The 22,206-nt window shown below is 37.8% G+C and overlaps 2 protein-coding genes across 3 annotated transcripts in view; both read right to left on the reverse strand.

Annotated features, from left to right (window-relative positions):
• The window catches only part of agap1 (ArfGAP with GTPase domain, ankyrin repeat and PH domain 1), a 178,810-nt gene extending 160,785 nt beyond the window's left edge, over positions 1 to 18,025 (reverse strand). For both annotated transcript variants that reach the window (XM_065240022.2, XM_065240021.1), the window contains exon 1: positions 16,926 to 18,025. In XM_065240022.2, the coding sequence (XP_065096094.1) occupies positions 16,926 to 17,088 (163 nt within the window). In that variant the 5' untranslated portion in view covers positions 17,089 to 18,025. The remainder of the gene's footprint in view (positions 1 to 16,925) is intronic.
• Positions 18,026 to 19,225: 1,200 nt separating this feature from the next.
• Positions 19,226 to 21,896, reverse strand: faimb (Fas apoptotic inhibitory molecule b). The gene is made up of 4 exons (XM_065240321.2): positions 21,336 to 21,896; positions 20,754 to 20,982; positions 20,363 to 20,412; positions 19,226 to 19,834 (listed from the first exon to the last, which is right to left on the reverse strand). The coding sequence occupies exons 1-4, from the start codon at positions 21,447 to 21,449 to the stop codon at positions 19,685 to 19,687; spliced, it is 543 nt and encodes a 180-aa protein (XP_065096393.1). The 5' UTR covers positions 21,450 to 21,896; the 3' UTR covers positions 19,226 to 19,684.
• Positions 21,897 to 22,206: the final 310 nt, after the last annotated feature.

Raw genomic sequence — 22,206 nt, forward strand, 5'->3', positions numbered from 1 at the left:
AGTTACCCACCAATCAATTATCCCACGGGGCTGTGGAATGCATTATTCTGATTGGTTGAGACATTTTCCATGGGTGTTGATTATTTTTCAATAACCGCACACCTAACCTTTTAAAGGTCTTAAAAATAGGCACCAGAGCAATATTTTTGGCAACCGTGGTACAGTGGCTTGTGACTGCTCATGCGAGGGGCGCTATTTCAAAATAAGTGTTCGGAGCGTCATGTGTGTTCTTTGCGTTTTCAAAATATGTGTTTGTTGCATAATTTAAACAATGTTCATCACATGTTTTGTCAAAATAAGTGCCTGCTACACACGCATTAAAACCGTTTATGATAAAAGAGACCCTCACGTTCACAAATACACGCAAGACACTCCCTTAACAGTAAACTCTGATTAAGCATGAAATTATGCGAGTATATGGCAAACGCGAGCATCTCTTTTATCATAAACCCTTTAGAGGCGTCTGCAGCAGGCACTTATTTTGACAAGACATGTGATGCAAACAGGATCTCTTGAAGCACAGAACACATATTTTGAAAAAAGGAACCACACACGACAGGCTACATACATGTTGTGACGAACTTCGCATGGAACGCCCTACAAAAAAGAAGTCACCGGCAACCACTGCCATGGTAGGAGCAGAATAATTGATTCTGGTCCTTTGAATTATTCAAAAATAATGCACACCCGCGATGTATAGGCACTCCGCTTCGCGTCATATTGCATAACCACGTTGGGTGTGCATTATTTTTTTATAATTCAATGCCCCGTCGTCAATTATTCCTTACATAAAGCTTACTTTAAGAACAATAGAAGTTTATGGGAGATCCTTGCAAGATGTTTGCAAGTGTACATGAGTGTATGAGTCTGAAATAAATGTGACTTGAAAAAAAAGAAAGATAAATGGATAAATACAAATCTAAAAATAAATTTAAGACAATAAACGCTTTCTATATTACATTGTTCTCACTGGTTTCAGGCCACAAACAATGTGAACAAATGGCTCTTGTTAACATGTGGCAGTACTATTCAACAAATCACATCAAAGGATTTATGAATCAGTCTCATGAAAACAGCTAGCAGCACACAGTGAACTGCAAATCATTTGTGTTCAAAACAGACACTACAGTGTTATGTTAATTTAACACTGTAAAATTTTAAGATTGTTCATATGCCATGTAGTTAAAGTCAATTCTACACCACCACCAGAGCTTTACCACTGACACGAATTTGGGGTGGGACTGGCTGCTTGGCTCACAAATGACCCAAAATAGTTTTGTTGTAAATTATTGTACGGTATTTTCATCTCTGGTATTGTGTTGGTGCCAGGATAGTAAATATATGTAGTAAAAAACAAATCTTTTATCAGCTGATGCAAGTGTAAACAATCTTAATGATACAGTAATACAGGTTGCAGGAAGACAGTCTGAAATAAGGTCAGACATATTAAGCTGTTTATCTAACCGAAATGTGCTCGGATCTGGGTCGACGCGTGCAAGCGGTGTGTAAGCACAGAGACGCAAAGTGTAGCAGAAGACATTAATTACTCCGCTAACACTGAAAAACGGGTCTGGAACTGGCAGATGGTGACCTAATACAAGAGGACGGTCCTGAAGGAAAGTGGCATTGATTTTTCTTTTCCCTTCTAAACAGGGGCCAGATGGGAAAAGCGCCTCTTATTGACGCAACACTTCCACTTTCAATGCCAATTCAACCAGTAAGCTGCACCATTGTGAAGAGAGGCAACCCTGCAATGTAAAGACGCAGCCCCGGTTAATCCTTTTCTGTTCTTTTTTAAAAGGGTGGGGTGGGGGGCCATCGTAGCTGGCCTGTGGACAAAAACGCTTAAAGGAATAGTTCACCCAAATATGAAAATTCTCTCATGATTTTTTTACACTCATGCCATCCCAGATGTATAAGCCTTAATTTCTTCTGAACACAAGTGAATAATTTTATGCTAAAAAGACATCATGTTATCTTTTTATATTGGGCTAAGTATGGTGAAGCTCCAAGAACCACAAACATCCATCATTTTAAGTAATTCAAATCACTCCATAGGGTTAATATTTTTCTTATGAAGCGAAACTGTATGTGTGTGAGAGAAAGCAATTCATATTTTGAGATTATTTAGCAATAAATACGTCACATCCATGGAAACAGATTAGCATGGTAAGTTCAATTATGGTGGCACGATTATAACTTAAGGTCTCATTGGTTTTTGCTGAGCTTCGATGAAACTTCACAAGACCGGGGGATGCTTCCACAGGGCGGAAGATACACGGCGTGATTGACAGGTTTGACACCAAATGTATATACGTGAACAAATGGACAAACGTGGTTTTATTCGGACAGCGACGATATGATAACTAGTCACAAGGCACGCAAGAACCACTTAGACTAAAAGTTGTCAAGCATTACAGGGCTGATTTGTATGTTTACAATACTACATGACATATCAGTGGCCAAAAATATTATTAACTTAAATGTTTTCTCTCAGAAACCTTGCTTCTTTTCTCAGGACTAATTTAGTGAAGTATGTGATTTTTGGAACTTTGCCAATAATAAAAATACTATATAATTTATTTGTGATCAACTTGTGAAAGGAAGTAATATACATCAGGGATGGCATGAGGGTGAGTAAATTAGGAGAACATTTTCATATGCAATAAAATATTCCTTTAAAAGGTACCCCATCTGTAATGACTTGCATGCTATAGAACGCTATGAATGCCTTATACTTCTAAACAACGTTTCTATAAACACATTAAACAGTTTCATTATTTTAAAAAGTCTCAAAATACGATCCCAGTTTTTAACATATGGAGGCCAGGATTTTTGTGGGGACAAACTGTGGTAGGTGTACAGTAGGTGGCGATAATGCACCTGAACGTTGGTGCTACACGCTATTAAACAAAGAAGATGACGACGATGGACTTCTTGACAAATTGTGCTGCAATAGCCATATTTGTTCACAATTTTCCATTTGTTTGCAAAATCGTGAAGTAGTTCGGCAATATTAGCGCATGTGTGACTTTCGTTCATAGCACGCATGTGCAAAACACAAACCGCTAGCTTCCATTCACCCGTAATGTAGTGTCCTGTAATAGTGACATACAATTCTTTGTAATTGATGTCAATGCATCGTATGTTATTGCCACTCTGTCCGAATTGCTTAGTGAATCTAAGGGCGCACTCACGTTATCCAAACCAAACCAAACCATGCCCCAGCGCGATTGTCACCTCTCCCTACTCCCCCAGGTGCACGCACTCACACTGTACTTTTTATCGATCCGAGTCCGGGCGCGCTTTCGTCATTAAGATGCGATCGTTTTGAAAAAAGCAGGAAGTAAAGAGCTCTCTTAACACTGGAACCCACCGTAATGATAAGTCTGTGTTTTTTATTCGGAGTCGTTTGGTGCGGGATTACAGACAGCCCTCTCACATGTCATATTGCTTAGTTAATCTGTCACCTGTACAGCTCAGACATTCACGTAACCCCGCTGCTCGCATCCAAAAAGGTTTTTACACAGGCAGATGAAGGTGAGTGGTCGCGCAACTGACGTCTTCACCTTTTGAATCGCGTTCAGGCGCGATTGTGCTCACACTACAGCCTTCCGCGCCTGAGCCTAAGTGAACCGCGCTCCGGCCCACCTCTGCAACCCGGCAGCGGCACGATTAACCAATACGCGCCCGGGCGCGGTACAGAGCGATCACACTAGTCAAACAAACCAGGCTTTGGGGGTCAAACGCGCCCAAGCGCAGTTTGGTTTGGATAGTGTGAGTGCACCCAAAGATATGACCTTTAGTCTCATTGTACGATGCGAGGGATTGCCGTCTCACTGAAATAGCAACATGAAAGCATGTACCGAGGCTCAAGAACCCAATATTTTTTGTGCGTTTTATTTTTGCTGACAGTGTTCATTCATTTTAGTTTGTACAATCTTATGGAAAAGATGGAAGGTTTTCAGGGAGACATTAACATTTAGTTTTTTTATTCCAGGAAAACATGGAATCTTTTTTTGTGAATTCAGTAAATGTTCTTTTCAAGAGTCACAGTATTGCTGTATGATTTTTATTTTAATAATACATTTAAATTAAACTTGACCTGTGTTTTTGTGTTGAAATGTTTGTTTTTATGAAAAGTACAAGTATCACTTTGTCAATGTTTATCTGATTTAAAAAAAAGTTTGACAAACTTTTATACCCTGTGTCTTTAAGTATTTGTTACTTAATGAAGATAAACTGATGATGATCATGAAGTTAATATTATCTTAAAAGTCAAATAGAAAACACTATGCAGTGCAATGATGTTGCATTAGTTAACTAAATAAGAAAATAAATGTCAAAAAATCAACAGATAAATAATTGTTTTAGTATTTTAGTATTTAGTAGAGGGCTGTAGTAGAAACCGGCCGTTCGCTGTAGGCTTTAAAAGGGGAATTCTGTTAAAGAAAATATATCGCATGGCAGGGGACAGGGGCGTCATGCACCAATTTTTTTTAAGGGGACACAGTATGCATTCAATCGGAATAATGACATATTGGCATCATATTTACATCTAAAACGGGATGTTTTGTTTGTTTACGTTTGGTTAAATGAACTGTTTAATTGTGTCATTTTGCACAACAACTGCATTATCATTTAAAATTAATGTTATTTTCAATCCATAAATTATATAATTGATGAAAATAACATAAGCTATAGCCACGTGATTGATTTTAATAATGATTCAAAAACTATGTTTAGATAAAATTTTTAGAGGAACGGATTTTTGGCATTAAATTTTACCTCATTTGTGAGCATGTGAGATTCCGCACCCCCGTGAACTCTGGCGAGCTTTAGCGGTGTACCAAGATGAATCTAGAAATCTCTACTAATATAATAACGTTGAGACGGTCACATTAACCATATACATTTTCTACACAGAGGAGGTTAACTGCACATTACTGTTCTGGGGTTTGGAAATGTTGTGAGGGTTTCTTACACGTTTTAATTCCTCAGATAGCAAAATGTGGCAGCAACAGCAAAGAGCCTGTGAGCGCCTTATTTTGCAGGTATTATTTATGCTATTACAGCAACATTACACACTAACTAAAGTTTGAAAAATGGGATCAGGGAGACGTGACCTTTAAAAACACAGAGGAACTCTGAGAATGAATTTTCTCAGAGGTCCTTCTGTACTGTAAAACTAATTCAGTCCAAATAGTGCTTATGACGTGTTTTGTGGTAAAACTGTCGACCAATCAAAAGGCAGCGCATCTAGATCCCCTGGATCTGATTCCAACCCCGCCCCAAGGATGTCATGTCTGCAGTGAGATGCTGCTGTCCTAAAGACCTGCGACTGTTCTCTAGTTTTAGGTAGAGATTAAAACCAAATGCTGTGCCTACAATTTTCTCTCACAGTAGACTAAACACCTTGGGACAGCGAGTGAGAACCGACCTGATCTTATGCTTGAATGTAAACAATGACTGTAGTAGGTTTAAAAACACTATGTAGAACTTTTACTACGGTTTACTATAAAAAAATTATGTGGGATATATAAGTGAGTCTGTTTCGGTAATGTTGTTTAAATAAGATGGTAATGAATATGCTTACCGTGAACAGATGTTGATAGAAAGCGCAGCTCCTTACAACATACACTCTCTCTGTCAGTTAGCATACAAGAACAGTTGCTGCAGAGACATAGCTGATTTTGCCAGCTGATTTCTGATTTTTTTTCATTTTTAATTTCAGTTTGGTGTTTTCTGTATTGTCCTCTGTTTTCTGTTATGCTCCGATTGAAATGGAAAAGACTGTTAAGACAAATAAAATGAGCGCATACTGACAACTTTTGTGCACGTGTATTAACAATGTTCATCTTCTGCTTATTATTTTATTGACATTCACATCTGACAAACAACATGATTACCTCTCTGTAGCGTTAAGAGAACGAGTTTGGACTCCAACCATTTGACGTTGTGTAGTTAGATTGGCACAAAATGGTGGCCACCTAGTAATTTTATTTTTCAAAATTTATACAACCTCTAATAATTAGTTTTTATTTTACATTTATAAAGCCAATTTCAGTGTAAATCTATTAAGCCTTAAAATTCTGTATAGGCAGGGTACCCTTTAATTAAAATAAATATAGGTAATGTTGTGCTCCCATCATTATGCCAAAATCAGAACAGGTATGGCAGGTGTGTAACTGGAGCATGTCTAGCTAGACTCGAGGCTTTCCCACAAACCACTGCTGCCTTAACCAATCGAAACAAAAGCCAACTACTGTGTTAACACGTAGTAGTGATAATATTCTAGTCTACCGACCAGCACAGAGCTCCTGACGTCATTCAATATGCCTATTATTACTTATTAATAATTTATGCTAGAATATCATTTTTAAAAAGATGCAGAAAGGCACATTAAAAAAAACTAATTTAATTTCTCAATTCACCTCAAAGGTGAGACCCATTTCTGTGGAACACTACAGGCAGTGGAAATTTTTTTTATATAAAAAAAATCACTGCGAAAACCGACTACTACAGCTACTACTGCCATGCTAAAATAAAGTCCAATGGTAGTATAACTGCATAGTCAGATACATCTGATGTAAATGTAAATCTGATGTGTCAACAAAATTACAAATATAATTGCTCTTCCTTTCTCAACTGTGATCCAAACACTTTTGACAAATAACATATTGATCTTATGTGAGCAAGGCACAGTGACAGACAGCAAAGCCCCAGAGGCAAGCTGCAGCTGGAGGACATCCGACCCGCAACACAGCGATCAATGCTGGGGAAATGACATCACACCCCTGGAGACGGTGTGGGGGGAAACATCACAGTGAGCAGCAGGAAGACCACTGCTCAGGATGCTATTTTTGCCTCGCTGAGATCTGACCACTGCTATTGTTTTGGTTGGTGTCTGACCCCTGACCAGCATGATGAACAAGATCGGGAGAAAAAGGGCCAGGAGGTGCTGTGGTACAGCTGCTGTTGTCGAGCTCTGAGTGTCTTTGAATGCAGCAAAAGAGCGAATCATGCCTCCAGTCCTGTGGAGGAGCCCATTCAAGCTCTGTGCTGCTATAAATTTCAATCACGTGGTGTTTGTTTGCATAGGTTACTTGGCCTCAAAACACTGCACCACCAATATCGCACTTTTAGGGCATCCAAAGAAGGTCATGTCAAGACAGAACAGCAATACAATCAGGGAAATAAATGCATATTCATACCCTTTTCACTCCAATGTGAAAGATGAAACTTTAAAAAACAAAAACAAAGGGTACTGTGCAACATTGGCATATCTGTGGTCAAACCATGTGGTGTGGTATTACAAAAAGAATACAGCTTTTTTTGTCTGGCTGAGCTGCTCCTCTGACAACAAATACAAGCCCAACCTATCAGCAGAGTACGTAAGCATGCAGAGAACAAAATGACAACAAAGCCCAGTCTCTAGAGGAATGACATCACCAAAGTGCCCATATCAGACCTGTTGTGACGGTCTGGTATTTCCTCAGTGCTGAACTTCAAAGACAGTGGAGAGACATAAGTTTTCATAGCACCTACTCCTTTCTCGGGATGGGTACCAAATCCCTGTATTAATACATGCCCTTGGGCTAAATTACGAAAGACCTTAAGCTCTGTCCTTATCGGTTCTACTTTCAGTATACTGGATAAATTAAGAAAACACATGCTTATTACTGCTGTATACACACTATTTTGCACATTTTATCTCACCAATTGTTTCAAATTTGCTGATTAATTAATTCCTTTATGATACATGTTAATCCCAAAAGAGAGAAGCACAATGAGAATGTATATGTACAAAATATAATAGCTAGTTATTTTAATGGTATAATTATACTGTTAAATCTTAATTAATACCTATCCTTATTCCTCCCATAGTCAACCCCACCAAAAAAACTAGATTTTCAACTTCAAATGACAATGTAATAAATGTGACAAATTCCAATACCTCTCCTGGCCTACATAGTACATACTCCAGTTCACGCTTTTCTGATGATGAAATGTGCGCGGTGCACTCTAGGAACTCTAATAACACTGCTTCATGGTCCTTTTCTTATGCATAGACAATGTTTTGGACCACGTCTGTATTAAACAGGTTTGGTTGATTGGAGTTTCCAAACAAATAAACAGGGTGTAGACTAGGGATATGCAAGACTAGACGACGAAACGGTACAGCTGCTGCTAATGAAGACTAAAAACAATAGTCGATTACACAAAAAATACACAAGATTCATTCCAAATAATGTTACTTTAAAGTTATATTTAAGCTTTTTAGGTGACACAATAAAATACAAATGTTTAAAAACATAATACACTATTTCTGAAAATGCATCTGGTGCAGAAATGTAATCTTTTTATTTTACCTCAGACGTGCAAGCCGTGGGAGTATTTTAGGTAAGTTAGCTTAGCATAAGAGAGACTAGCCAAAGCAAGCAAAAGCCCATCACGTCATTCACTTCAACACACCATCGCTGTGATCCTGTTCACTTTATTTGGTTGAGGAAGACTTAAAGGAATAGTCTACTCATTTTCAATATTAAACTGTTATTACCTTAACTAAGAAGAGTTGATACATACCTCTATCATCTTAGTGCGTGCACGTAGGCGACACTTCGATAGCATTTAGCTTAGCCCCATTTATTCAATGGTACCAAACAGAGATAAAGTTAGAAGTGACCAAACACATCAACGTTTTTCCTATTGAAGACGAGTAGTTATACGAGCAAGTATGGTGGTACAAAATAAAACGTAGCGCTTTTCTAAGCGGATTTAAAAGAGGAACTAGATTTTATGGCGGAATAGCACTTTTGAGTGTACTTCGACTCGCCTAAAAAATCCACTCCCCTTCTCCCACTCATAATGGGAGAGGGAGAGTGTTACTGCGCCGAGTCGAAGTACTCCCAAAAGTGCTATTACGCCATACAATATAGTTACCCTTTTAAATCTGCTCAGAGAAGCGCTACGTTTTATTTTGTACCACCATACTTGCTCGTATAACTACTCGTCTTAAATAGGAAAAACGTTGATGTGTTTGGTCATTTCTAACTTTATCTCTGAATGGTACCATTGAATGAATGGGGCTAAGCTAAATGCTATCGAAGTGTCGCAGCGCGCTCCAGCGCTTACGTGCACGCACTAAGATGACAGAGGTATGTATCAACTCTTCTAAGTTAAGGTAATAAGATAGTTTAATATTGAAAACGGATAGACTATTCCTTTAAAATTGATGGACTTCATCAACCCTTAAAGAGCATCTATTCCATTGCTAAAAAACAACTTTATGCTGTGTATTTGTACACATAATTTTCCACATACCGTACATTTTTGTAGCTCCAGATTTCCCTGTCTTCCTGAAACGGATTTTGTACAAAACTGTCCCTGATTGGCCAGCTAATCTGTACGTTTTGATTGGCCCTAATACCTCTAAAGTCAGCAGGAAATGGGACACTACTTACTATGTTTGTAAGATTTGTGCACAATGCAATGCTTACAGGAGTTAACAGGCTGTGAGTCCAAGCGTGAGGAATTATGACAATGTCGGTCTTGTCTACATCACCAATCCCAGGAAGTAAAATGTTGCCTACAATCCATGTGTTTGTTGTAGTCCAAAAAAAGAGATTTATGTTCGAGACGATAACTTGCGTCATTGTTTACTCTAGGGATATGTAACTTTTGCATATTGTTAACATGTACTAATACATACTCACACACCAAAGGAAATGTAAAATCATGAATCGTACCATTGGTGCTCTTTAATACACAATATCGGGGCAGAAAATGATCAAGTCAAGGTAGGAGCTGGCATAATCAGACTATGTTTGCGAATATGAAAGAGGCCACTATCCTAACCGAATTTGACCCCCCAAGCCTGTTTCGTTTGACAAGTGTGAGCTCCACTTGCAGAGGTGGGCTTGAGCACGAAATGCAGTGTGATTGCAGATCAAAGGCCAAAACGATGGTCATTCAACTTCATCTGCCTTCGTTAAAACCTTTTGATGCACACAGCACGGTTACATGAAAGTCTGAAGGGCATAAGCGATAGATTGACTAAGCAATATGATAGGAATGGTGAGAGGGCTGTGCGTCATCAAATAACTCTAATTAACAAGCCACAAACTAATGCTAAGAGAGTGCTTTACCTGCGGTTTTCTTCAAAACAATGCGATCCTAATGACGAAATCATGTTCTGCCTCAGACCGAAAAAGTACAGAGTGAGTGCAAGCCTGTGGGGGAGTGGGCAGGGGACACGATCACACTCGGTTCGAGGCAACCGTGCCAAAATATGAATGCGCCCTAAGAGTATGTAGCTATAAGAGCAGTTTTGCATGACAAAAAAAAAGTGTTGAATAATTTTTGTGTGTGTGCTTGTTTCTTTTTTTAATGACAGCCCTAGTGTTAAATAATCATAGGGAAGTGCACTGCATATTTATGACCTGTTTTCAGTGCACTGCATATTTATGACCTGTTTAGCTGCATTAATTATAGGATTTGATAGAAATTAAGAGATACGTTTTTAAATTGAATCATATATGCACCTGCAAAGATTCGTGACTGTGGTCCGCATGTTTCTTACTTTTAGACTAGTCAGTAACAAAAAATTCAATTTAATAGCTGTTAAATAAATCCTAGCACACATCCCTAATAAATGCCAGGTCTAAAAAGGGCCTACGAAAAGTGTGTTTATTGTGTGAAAAATAGGGTTGCAAAGGGGCAGAAATTTCTGGTATTTTTTTTAACTTTCCATGGAAACTTAATCCTGATCCACCTAAATGTTTTCTCAGTCAGTGTATTTGTCTTTACAATGGTATAATGTTGTTACACACTAGCTTACACACAGCACAAGGAAGTTTTAAACAAATGTATGTAATTTAAGTTAATACATGCAAAGATGGACATTTAAACATTATTTTGTGTGCAGGACTCAAGAAATTACCTATGTATTTTATCGAAGAAATAATGCAAGTACAGGAGATGTGGCCTCAATGGCTCTTCAGTAAGCATGTTTGAGCTGGCTTAATTTAAAAACACCTTGCACTGAAGTATTATAACATATATCAGTGCATTGTCTCAATATGCATAAGGTATGTTTGTAAAAACTACTTTAATTGCCTGATATAACTATGGCCTAATCATGGATTAATCGAAACCCTGTCTGGGACACTGCCCCAATGAGTTATAATGATAATAACGTCATTGTTATTTCCCTCCCTCCCACACACTACAGGAAACTAAATGAAGTTTATCAAAAAAGAAACAAATTAAATTTCACTATCTTACAATATAGCGAAACAATATACAAAGCAGAAGCAATATTTAACAACACCGATAGGAAGACAAATTGAGGTGGTTATTATGGCACGTGCAGAAATATGATGCAGTAACATACAATAAAAAGTACACAAGGTAAAACCTGCTCCATGATCAGCATTAACCTTAAAATACAGTTAACTACAATTGAGGAAATACGCAACTTCCATCTAATAGGTCTGCTGATGAATTTCCCCACCAAACTGGACAGACAAGTGCATTTTCCTGATCACTTTAAAAAGCCTAACACAAAAGGCTCTTTTAATCACAACTGTTAACACCTGACACTTCATCCGGTGTCAAATATCCTCTGAGAACTAGGTTAGCTTACATGAGTAGTAGGACGGGCTACAAAAGAATCTTGTTACTTCTCAAACTGCTTCAGAGTAAGAGATAAACATTTTTTTTTTGTTTCGATAAGATAAACACAGCTACCCAGGTCTAAAGGCTTACTGCAACGTCACTGCTAAAAAGATCTTGGTCTATTCTGAATAAGCCAAATAGTGACTAATGCATTTCATGTTGCAAAGCCAGCAGAATACCTCAAACACTAAAAGAGCTTGATCTGTCTTCTGAGTTTCCGTAATCTTTCTGATTATCTTGCATTTGGCGCATAATCAGAGATGAATGCAGCATCAGATTTAAGGCTCAAACAGGAATGACAGAACAAGTCTGAAACACCAGGTGCATTTTTCAGAAGTGCACAGGTCTGCTGACAGAATGACAATGTGGACAGATAAAAGACACAGGACAGGGATGGCGGTGTTGTTTTCGCTTTTGACTGAAAAGAACAAATGGTTATTCAGCGGAGAATTTTTGCTCGCTCACCACCCACACTGAAAGACAGAATGACAAAGCGAGGGTGCGACCTAGGAAGAGATGTGGAGAGCCAAGCTTAATTCAAGACTCTTTGCAGCTTTGCCTGTTGCAGTCTTTTTATCTTTTTCTTTGAAACTGCTTTCTGTAATTGCTAAAAAGTCCCACTGGACTGACCCATCAATCCCTAGGGCCCTATGATTTCCGCGATGCGGAAAACGCGGACGGAATCACGGAATCCAAGCATAAAATGGAACTTAAATGCGGAATCTCACAGAATTAGGAACATTCTGGATTTAGTCATTTTTAAACCTCATTTAACTCATTAATAAATTTAAATCCTGAAATTTTATTTAACCATTAAAACCAGAAAAAAATAAAAGACTGAAAACATGGATTTTAATAATAAATAAAACATATTTCATAGGGCCCAAAGTCCCATCAGTATTTTGTCCCGCTAACTGTAAAAATGTACAGCTTGAGGTACCTCTGGTTCTTCTGTCCTGAGCACACAAAAATAAAAATCATGGGAAACTAGTGAAGAACATCTTGCCCTACCTAATAATCTACATGCTCTCATAAACCCTCAATTCAGCACCCCAACGAGCCCTTTAATTCAACTATTCATGAATATCAGTCATGTGACCTTTTACATTATTCCAGTTGCCTGCCGCCATCTTGAGTACCTACCGAGTACCAGTAGGCTACTGACAAGCATTGGCTAGCTTGCTACGATTTACGGATTTCTTATTTTTTACTCTCTATGATTTTTACGAATACGGGAAATGGCTACAAAAGAGATTTTGCACCTCGACTGTCAAGAAAAGAAACGCTACTATATATCTTGGTTACGGTGTGATGCCTACTCGATCTCTGAAGCGTTCTTCCAGCCGCTGTCCGCTGCTACCGAACTACCACTATTTACCTGGATCTCTACACATGAACGCAAGCATTGAGAACATTGTTTGCTAAAAAGAAAGGTTTTGAACAACTGACTTTGGATGTTATTTCTTTTCCACTCTATTGAATGGCTTTGCAATGTATCGCTTTGCACTGTCATTTAAGGGATGCCATCTGAAACGGTCTCGTTTATACAGGCACTGCAGCTCCACCTTGTGTTTTTTAAAGAGATGTGCAATCATTGTGGTGATCTGAAATCATCGCAATAAGATCAAACACTCGTGATGAGACGATAATTTAATCTTTGCGACAGCCCTACCCTAGACTAGCTCTTGGCTGCACAATATGCTTCCCCTTCCTCTCTCCCAGCTTCTACAGCCATGTTTCAAGGCCTCCTGATAAAAAAAAACAGATATATGGTCTCATTGCAACCATTACACAGGCTATCTGTATAATGCACCGAACTCTCAGTGCAATGTAAGCAGGAAGCTGACCACAGAGTTCGTCATCTCTGTGAAACGCCAGAGTGATGGCCAACATCTTTAATGCATCAGACAGACTGGTCATAAAAGCAGAATATCATGCAGCAGATGACATCATGTCGACACTTGCTGCTGTTCGGCCGAGTGACGCATGCTGCGAAGGTACGTTTAACAAAGCACGTGACAACGCTTGCATCCTGTTAATGGTGTCCTTCAGGCAGATTTTATGGGAAGGGCTGTTTTACAGCATCTGCATACTGATGCCTCTTTGGGGGGGTACTACTGTTGCAATGACTCCAGGTTTTAAATCAGCTAAATATTTACAAGCTACCAATTTAACAAACAAAATGTGTGCCACTAAATGATTAGTATTTAAGAAGCAGCACGATAATTGAGCAATTCATGAAGTAATCAATCAATAAATTATAAAATGTGTAAGCATTAAGCTACAGAAAATGAACAAAAATACATTCCCTAATAGGTTTTTAGTATGAGAGCACAAAGCAATGTGTCATGTTTGCTTGTGCATTACTGTCATTTTACCACAGATAAGGATGTTAAAGAGTTTACTGAACATTGTGCACTGACAGCAATGTAACTAGGGCTGCACAATTCTTGCTAAAACGTAAATCACGATTTTTCTTCATGGGAAATGAGATCATGATTCCCTCACACGATTCACTTTTTTTTTCAACCAAAATATTTATTTCACTCAAGTAAAATGTGTTACACATGACTTTCAGTTATAATACAGTGCTGGACATATAAGTAAGAGTCTCAAAACTAGTGGTCAACCGATATCTTTATTTATGGCCGATACAGATATTTAGAAAGCTGTATGGCCAATATAACACAAATGTTTTTTACAGTAAATAAGAGAGAAACAAAATTGGTGAAACTAAAAAAAAACATTCGTTATGCATAACATTTATGAACATACCCTTTTGATGTACTTCAAACATATTTACAAGGCATAATTAATGTGGATCTGACACCTCACGGTACTGTTTGAATAAGTTGGTTGAACCAGTGTGTTAAAAAGTGAATAATGAGTTGCCTTTATGGAACCAATTACTCTCACCACCAGGATTGTCCACAACAATTGTGCTTATTTTTTTCTCTTTTGTGTGAAAATTGCCAGTCCAAATCCACCAAGTAAACCGTCTATGTGTTTAGGTCTGCCGCCTTCATACACATCACACGAGTGACAGCGGAAACACCGCAAATAAGAATGAGAAAGAAGAGAAACTATCGGGTCTGATTGGTGAATGAATATAGGTTTGGTTTATAGCATCTTGGATTGTTGTAAAGTAAATACATGAAAACGTCAATAATGCATCTGAATACAGGGAAATACTGTACATGCAAGTGCATCGCTGTCATTTAAAAAAAAGATCACATGTATGTATCAATCAAGATTGTGATTCTTTTTTCAATTAATCGTGCAGCCCCTAAATGTAACATGTCTAATTATATAAAGTACTACTAGAAAAGATGTTTCAAACTCATTTCATCTAAAATTCGTAGAACTATGTTCGGATTAACTTGATTAAAAACTATTTCGAAAGTATCAACAGAAAAAAATCTCCTTTTATATGCACAAGCTGCACTATTCATTCTTATAAATGCCATGCCCTTTATACAAGAGACAGTGAGGTGAAAGTTCCATCCATGTGCATGTCTGAGATCACACAGTCATGCTCAGCACAAAGAGAGATCTGCTAAGAGGTGCACGGTTGTGTGTCAGCAGGTGTCACATGAAGAATTGTGCAAAGTCACTACTATACACAAACACACACACTAGGCTCCGTCAGTCTAATATTTCACTGACATCAGTCTAATATCAAAACAGATGCGCTTCTGTTGAAGATCAAAGGGTGCGTTATTTACCAGTTTTCAGCTGAGATTTACCATCTGTTAATGAATGAGTTAATGAATGTGGCATAAACCTACAATGCTATTTGCTCAACTTGACATTACCTAAACATTCAATCTCTTGTTATCTAAATAATATCAGATTTACTCATAATATAAACAAAGATTTAAATACTTAGACAGAGGTTAGCAAATAAAATGCTACCACATACAAAAGCTCTTTCACTTTTCAGTACTGAAAAAGCATAGGACAGAATGCTATCATTCTGAACAGTTGTGTTTATCCAGTGTTACCTATGCTATACTGGAATAACACAACTAGTCAGAATAGACTGCTTGATTACAATAACAAAGATTTATCAGTTTGTTTATGGAATGATAGAAAAAAACTACAGGGTGCTGTATATGGGTTCTATCAGGGGCGTTTCTAGAGGGGTGAAATTAAAAGTAAGATTTACAATTAGATGTTTCTTGTATCATTGGTATGTTATGAAAGCATGCTTATATAGATTCACAATAAATCATAAAAAAGAGGTTTCATAAACGGTCACAAACTAGCCACCCTCTAACCACGCTTTCTGAAATCTTAGTTTAACACCACATGCCAATGTGTCCTCAGCTCTCAAAGAGAAGCAAGAATTAAAACTCTGCCTGATGCAAACATAGCCTTTAACAACTGCGTGTTACAGTATATAGTTGACAGAGATCCAACATTTACATTTAAGTATTTAGCAGACGCTTTTATACAAAGCGACTTGCAAAAGATATTAGAGCGATTTGTCTTAGGAAAGCAGTAGTCGCTTACCATCATTTGTTTAAAGTATGACTGAAACCGCTCTCAGACTTACCCTAAGACTCTGACCAAATTTGAAACCTTGGACCGAGGAAATGCTCTTAAAAACAAACCACAGGGAAATACTGCTAACCAGTATTTAGTAACCTAATCAGCATAAACCATCATAAAAACACAACAGAGTATAAATGAATACCAAGGAAAGCTTTATGCATGCTCTTGAAGCATTTCTAAAAGCCAAAAGTTTTTTGATATTCAAAACCAGTTCATCATGAGAACAAACCATGTGACTCTCCTCTTTAGAGGTAAAAAACAATTATCATAAGCAGGATGTAGGACATAACTTAACCATCAATATAACATGGTGAGGCTTAGGCTTGATTCCTAGTGTCATTGCTCGTCATGCAATGTAAACCTAAAAGCAAACACATTTCTTGAAGTGCCATGCAGTGATAGGTCTGACATCCCTCCTTGCAAATATTCACCATGGCAACCACAGTTTCCCTCAAAATATCATAGTTACTCAAATAAAGCTATGGTACTTACTTGGCATGAGAACTGACACTGAAAAACATGGCTGCTAAAAATACTCTACTGCTGTTGACATTGATCCTGTCATTCTTTAGAAAAGATCGTGTATTCATTTATAATTGTAAAATGCTGTAGCTATGGTACTTTGACGTAAACTGGTTACCATGATGAATGTTTGTAAGCAAACCAAAAGGCCTTGTTGTTGCCCTTACCTTCAATGGCAATGACATGCTCTCGTATCTGATTCTGCAGCAGTGGCTCCTCCACCCGCTCCAGCAGCTCGTAGATAGAGTAAATGTTCGGATGGACGGACTCGAACCTCTGGATCTCAGCTCTGATCGCGGCTGAGTTCGCCAGGTGCTGCTGATAATTCATGTTTGCAATGTGATCTCTTCAATTGCAATCCGATATGAAAGTGTCCAGCGAGTGTTTGCTGACAAATTAGGTGATATGATGCAAACACGTAAACCCAGAAGTCAGGGCAGATGTCCTCCTGAGGTCTCAAAAGCAAAGCGAAATGTATGTTGCTTATATCCAGACTGGGTATCAAGATAATATGCGACCACAGATGGCAGCAAACTAAATAATGAAACGTTAACAATCTAGCCGGCTTGCAGTAAACAAGGTGCCAACCTACCACAAGGGAGACAAACTAGCAGATGATTTTGTATCCGTGCATGTCATATTAGAATATGTATGTGTATTAAAGCAGAAGTCCAGGCGATTGAAGGAGATCTGCCGTTGTCCGGATCTAAAATCCCAAAGAAGAGTCATATGCCCCATATTCCCATAAGCAAAACACAGAAACCCCCCAAATCACCATGCATCGACACTACTGGCTATAACAGATAAGAGAAGGCCAGCTCGGGTCTACAATCCGATGCGAGGAAAGTCCACATGGTGACGTCCGGCTGTTTAATATACACCGCCCAGTCTCCGCGGCGAAATAAAGATAAACGATTAAAAATAGAACTCTGAAAGGTAGCGAGTAAGTTACAGTCCGGGTTGGCCGGGTATGTCTGCCGTGTTTGAGGGCAGTCAACTCGCTCTCTCCTGTTGTTCACTTCGGCTCATGCTGACATTACAACAACGAACAACCGCTAAACTACTTTCTGTGGTCTAGCTGCAAAACCGCAAAACCATAATGTGTGCGTCAGACCAGATAAAACACTATCGCTGGGAAGGTTTTTGGTGAGGTCTCTTGTTTTATCCGCAAAGATGGGTGCATTCCCTTTCCTCCCGCACTGAGGTCCGTCCCGTCTGTATCCTCTGAAACATCATTGCGCCTGCTCCAGCCTTTGGACGTTTCCTACTGGAAAAACGTCGGCTCGCTTTAGTGCGATCGTGTTGCTCATGGCTGCGCCCATTCTGCGCAGTAAGTTGTTAATGAACCCATTACTAGATACAGGTCGCCACGGCCTCTATGGGGCGCTGTGGCTGCATTTATCTCACAAGAAACACATGTCGGCCCAAGATATTGTGGGCCTCATACATTTTTTTGTCATTCAGCAGCATAGTTTAGTAGTCAGTGTACTGATCAGTAAGTTTGCCATAATTTAATTGCACTTAAACATTTGTTCCCTTAAAAACGGGGGGCATCAATGCTTAGGCCTACTATGTACCTTCTCCAGATATAATGTTACATTTTCTAAATCCTCTCTAATTCGCATGAGCCAACACAATAAAAATCATGAAAAATACATTACTTTATTAAATCTTAAAAACACACATAGTATTGGGACATACAGACAGGTAGTTAACATTTAAAATAAACATTTGGCTGATTTGCTTTTAAAGACACAGCATATATCAAGCAATATTGCAAAAAATTAATGTCAGAGCGATTTCGGTTCTGCCTCTTGTGGTAATATTTCACAATGCGATAACCTTGTCATGTTCAAATATGCAGCAATTCAGGATCTTCACCAGTGCCCAAACCCAAAAATGTGATTTACTAATTCAAAACATTGGGAACTGATTTAGACAAATGAATACTGTGTACATAAACATACTGCCAAATTAGGGTGGCCAGGACAGCCCTATTAACGTTTCCATTTTAAATGAGGAAGCTGTGTTTTTTCTGGTTAAATGGCAAAAATAATGTTTAAAATTCTAACCCAATATCAGTGCTTGACAAATTTGAGTGTTCACAAAGAACCAGAGACAGAATGTTTGAGAAATGGAATCTCAGACATGTCCTCAGAGTCATATTATAACGCGGGTGTGATCTCTTCCACACCTCCTATAAAGGTTAAATATTAAGGTTAAGTCGTAATTGGTGTGGGCTTATAGACTTGGTAATAAAAAACAGACTAGGCTGGAGAGTGAGTTCACAGCCAGCAGGCAATAACCGAGCCAGTAAAATGAGAGCCAATATAGTCCGGCTATGTGTAACACCCTTCTACCCTAAATAACCTTGAATTTGGTTGCATGCTGTTTTTTGGAAATAAACTAGTGAGAAGTACAAAATTCTATCATGTAAGCAAAGTCAACAGATGTTCAAGGTGTTTGCTTTCATTTCTTTGACATGTTCTAAGCGTATGCTCATCGTCTATTCTTGGGCAATGGTTAGACGTCTATTAGACTTTCACTGACAGCCGAAATTTTGCTTTGTTTTAGCCAGAATTGCTTGCTGGGCAGTTTGTTACAGTGACTATTACACCTTGTAATCTGCCTGCCTGAGTCTAGACTGTGTGTGCTGTATTTGGGAGGGTTACCGAATGACCCTTTTACCTTTTCCCCAAAAATTTTTATTTATTTAAATTAAATGTAATTGTTTGTTTTCTTTATGTACATTAACACATTTGTGTAGTCTTGTAACAAGTAAAGTGCCCTATCCATACTTGTCCAAATGCCAACACACTGGATTTATTTAAAGAAAGCACTTTCTGTCCATTCCATCTGTATCTAATTCTGATAAAGTATAATGTTGCTAAATGTCTTGCACAGCTGAATTCGATTAGACTCAGTTTTACTCAATGGCCTCCTCTATCCTGGTTCCATCAACCAGAAGGGAATGAACTATTCTGTTTCGTTTCCTTCCACTGCTTGTTGCTTTTATGCAGCATTCATGGTTCCCAACTGCAAAGTGTGTCTCAGTTCCATCATCTGTAAATTCACCCTGCACGTGAGAAATTTAATCAGCCTTGTAACTAAATGATCACAAATCGTAGGAATAAATATGGTGTTTGATATTTCCATAGCCAGACAACTTATCCGTTCTTTATTAGCTGCCATTACTCTGATTTAAATATTTAGTTCATTATAATATGAATATTTTCTTATAATTTACTTATCCTCATGCCATCACAGATGTATGTGACCTTGTTTCTTAAGTTGATAACAAACAATTTTACACTGAAATGCTTTCATGTTCTCTTATATGGGAACCAAAACGGTGAAGCTCCAAAAAGCACACCCATCCATTAAAGTTCCATTTTTCTGTGGGAGGAACAGCTCATAATTTGGCAGAAACTTCATGACATAACAACTCAAAAACAAAAAGCTAAACATGTCACATAACTTTGGAAAGCTGGGATTCCTGTGATTTGAATGATGTAAACCCTTTTAAATGTCTTTTAAGGTGTTTTTTTTTTTTTAGCTTTTTTCAGGAATGCTAAGGAATTAACTGTAGTATTGTAATATTTACCATGGTATCCATTTTCTGCCCATTGCACCACACATCCATAGTGTCTTTCTCTGGCAAAACAGAAAATAATTCATTTTATTCATGTTTGTCTTTAGTTACGGCATTAAATGAAACTTTACTTTAGAGATTAAAAAAGCCATTCTGGGAAATACTGTTGAAACTCTTCAAATGTCTGTTGTTTATATGAAAACTTGCTAAATAAAATATCAGCAAATTTGGTAAGGACTCTGTCATTATGTTCTGTTCTGTTAGTACTGTAAATGCAGTCCAGACGTATACTATAGCCAAAATGTTAACAGTGTGGCTGGATGTAGATTATACTAAGGAATAAGCCTTTCAGCAAAACTGAAGGAACTTCAGAAGGGAGAATATCAGAAGGGAGGTGTCCTACCCAGAACTATCCTGCAATCATTACCACCCAGTTTCAGCAGCCATGTTTTGGAAATCTTTGCTCGATTATCCAAAAATGTTTGAAGACTTTTTCCATTGATCTCCAGTGTGTACTCATAAGTGAACCCATTGATTGCCTCAATGCTTATGGTTGCTTTCGTGTCTGTGCTCCCAACAGGAAATGTTTCTCTGCCTACCAGTTTGAACATCCAGTCCCTTCTCAAGACCTCCTTTAAAAAAAACAAAAGTTTGTGAAATTAAATGTAAAATGCTGAACACACACATACTCATTATTTTTGGTATCAGTTTAGCATAGACTTTTTCTATTGACTAATGTTTTGTATTGATCTAACAATATTTTTCCACCTTTACATTAATTACATTTACAGGTCTCCACAGTCTCCAGCTGATTCTTCCTGTTATGGTTCTCTATCATTATGAACATATGTGAGACCGGCCCCACACAAATGTAATATATAGAAAATATTCTCTGTATAACAAACCCCAGCCCACTGTAAAACAATATTTAAAAAAAAACATTAAAATGGAAATTAAATAGAAAATATTCACTAGCAGCTCTCACCTTGCCATTAATGTAAATAACACGTTTCCCTGTAGTTGTTCCATGTTCAAACTCAACCCTGTAAATCCCATCACTCAGTGACACCTCCCACATCCCCACAATGTCTCCTGACATCTTGAGTTATGAATATGATCCACACTTCCTTGTCTCCCTTTACTATTTTAATGCTTTGTAATGTCTGTGTAATGCCTGTTGATAAATCAATCTTTAAGTGCTGATTAAATTGCTGTAAAGTATTGAGGTTGCTACCCATTGCTCACTCAGCAGCTAGTGCATTAGTGTAAGAGGCTTAAATGATTAAGCCAAGAGTTTTGTGTGTATTTATGTGTGAACCTGTGTGTTTTCCATTGTATGTCTATCAGTAAGTGATTTTGTAATTGCAGCACATACAAAATTGGATGGAAAAATACATAGAAGTGATTTGCAAAATCGTCTAGATTTTATTGATCCTGTCTGATCACCACCAACAGATGGCAGTCTCTCCTCTCTCAAGGTTCGAAATTAAAAATATAGAACTATATAGAAGCATAGAAACATTAACTATAAATATTTACAAACAAAATGTATCTCTCTTTTTCTCTATCTGTCTCTCTGTATTTTAAATGTAAAATTTAATGTAAAAATTAGGTATTATTCTTATGTAAATAGCCTACGTTACAAAAATAACGTACTAAACAATATTCGAGGCGAGGGCCTTAGATGTATTACGCAGGTGACGACATCATGATTATGAATAATGTAATATAGATTTCATATTATTTTTATTTGAAATTACTTTTATTGAAAATATTTAATATACATTATACTTTATAAAACAATTTGTTTTATATTTAATTTATGTTTAGTGACCTATATTTTATTTAATATTTTA

This window comes from Paramisgurnus dabryanus, chromosome 7, assembly GCF_030506205.2.
Source record: "Paramisgurnus dabryanus chromosome 7, PD_genome_1.1, whole genome shotgun sequence".
Classification (NCBI taxonomy): Eukaryota; Metazoa; Chordata; class Actinopteri; order Cypriniformes; family Cobitidae; genus Paramisgurnus; species Paramisgurnus dabryanus.

What these genes read in the sequence shown, in the direction of transcription:
- faimb (XM_065240321.2), bottom strand. Translation starts at nt 21,449, where the DNA reads ATGTCAGGAGACATTGTGGGGATGTGGGAGGTGTCACTGAGTGATGGG. An exon ending in TGATTGCAGGATAGTTCTGG is followed by an intron (nt 20,413 to 20,753) that starts GTAGGACACCTC and finishes CTGTTTTGCCAG; the next exon opens with AGAAAGACACTATGGATGTG. An exon ending in GGCAGAAAATGGATACCATG is followed by an intron (nt 19,835 to 20,362) that starts GTAAATATTACA and finishes TCTCACGTGCAG; the next exon opens with GGTGAATTTACAGATGATGG.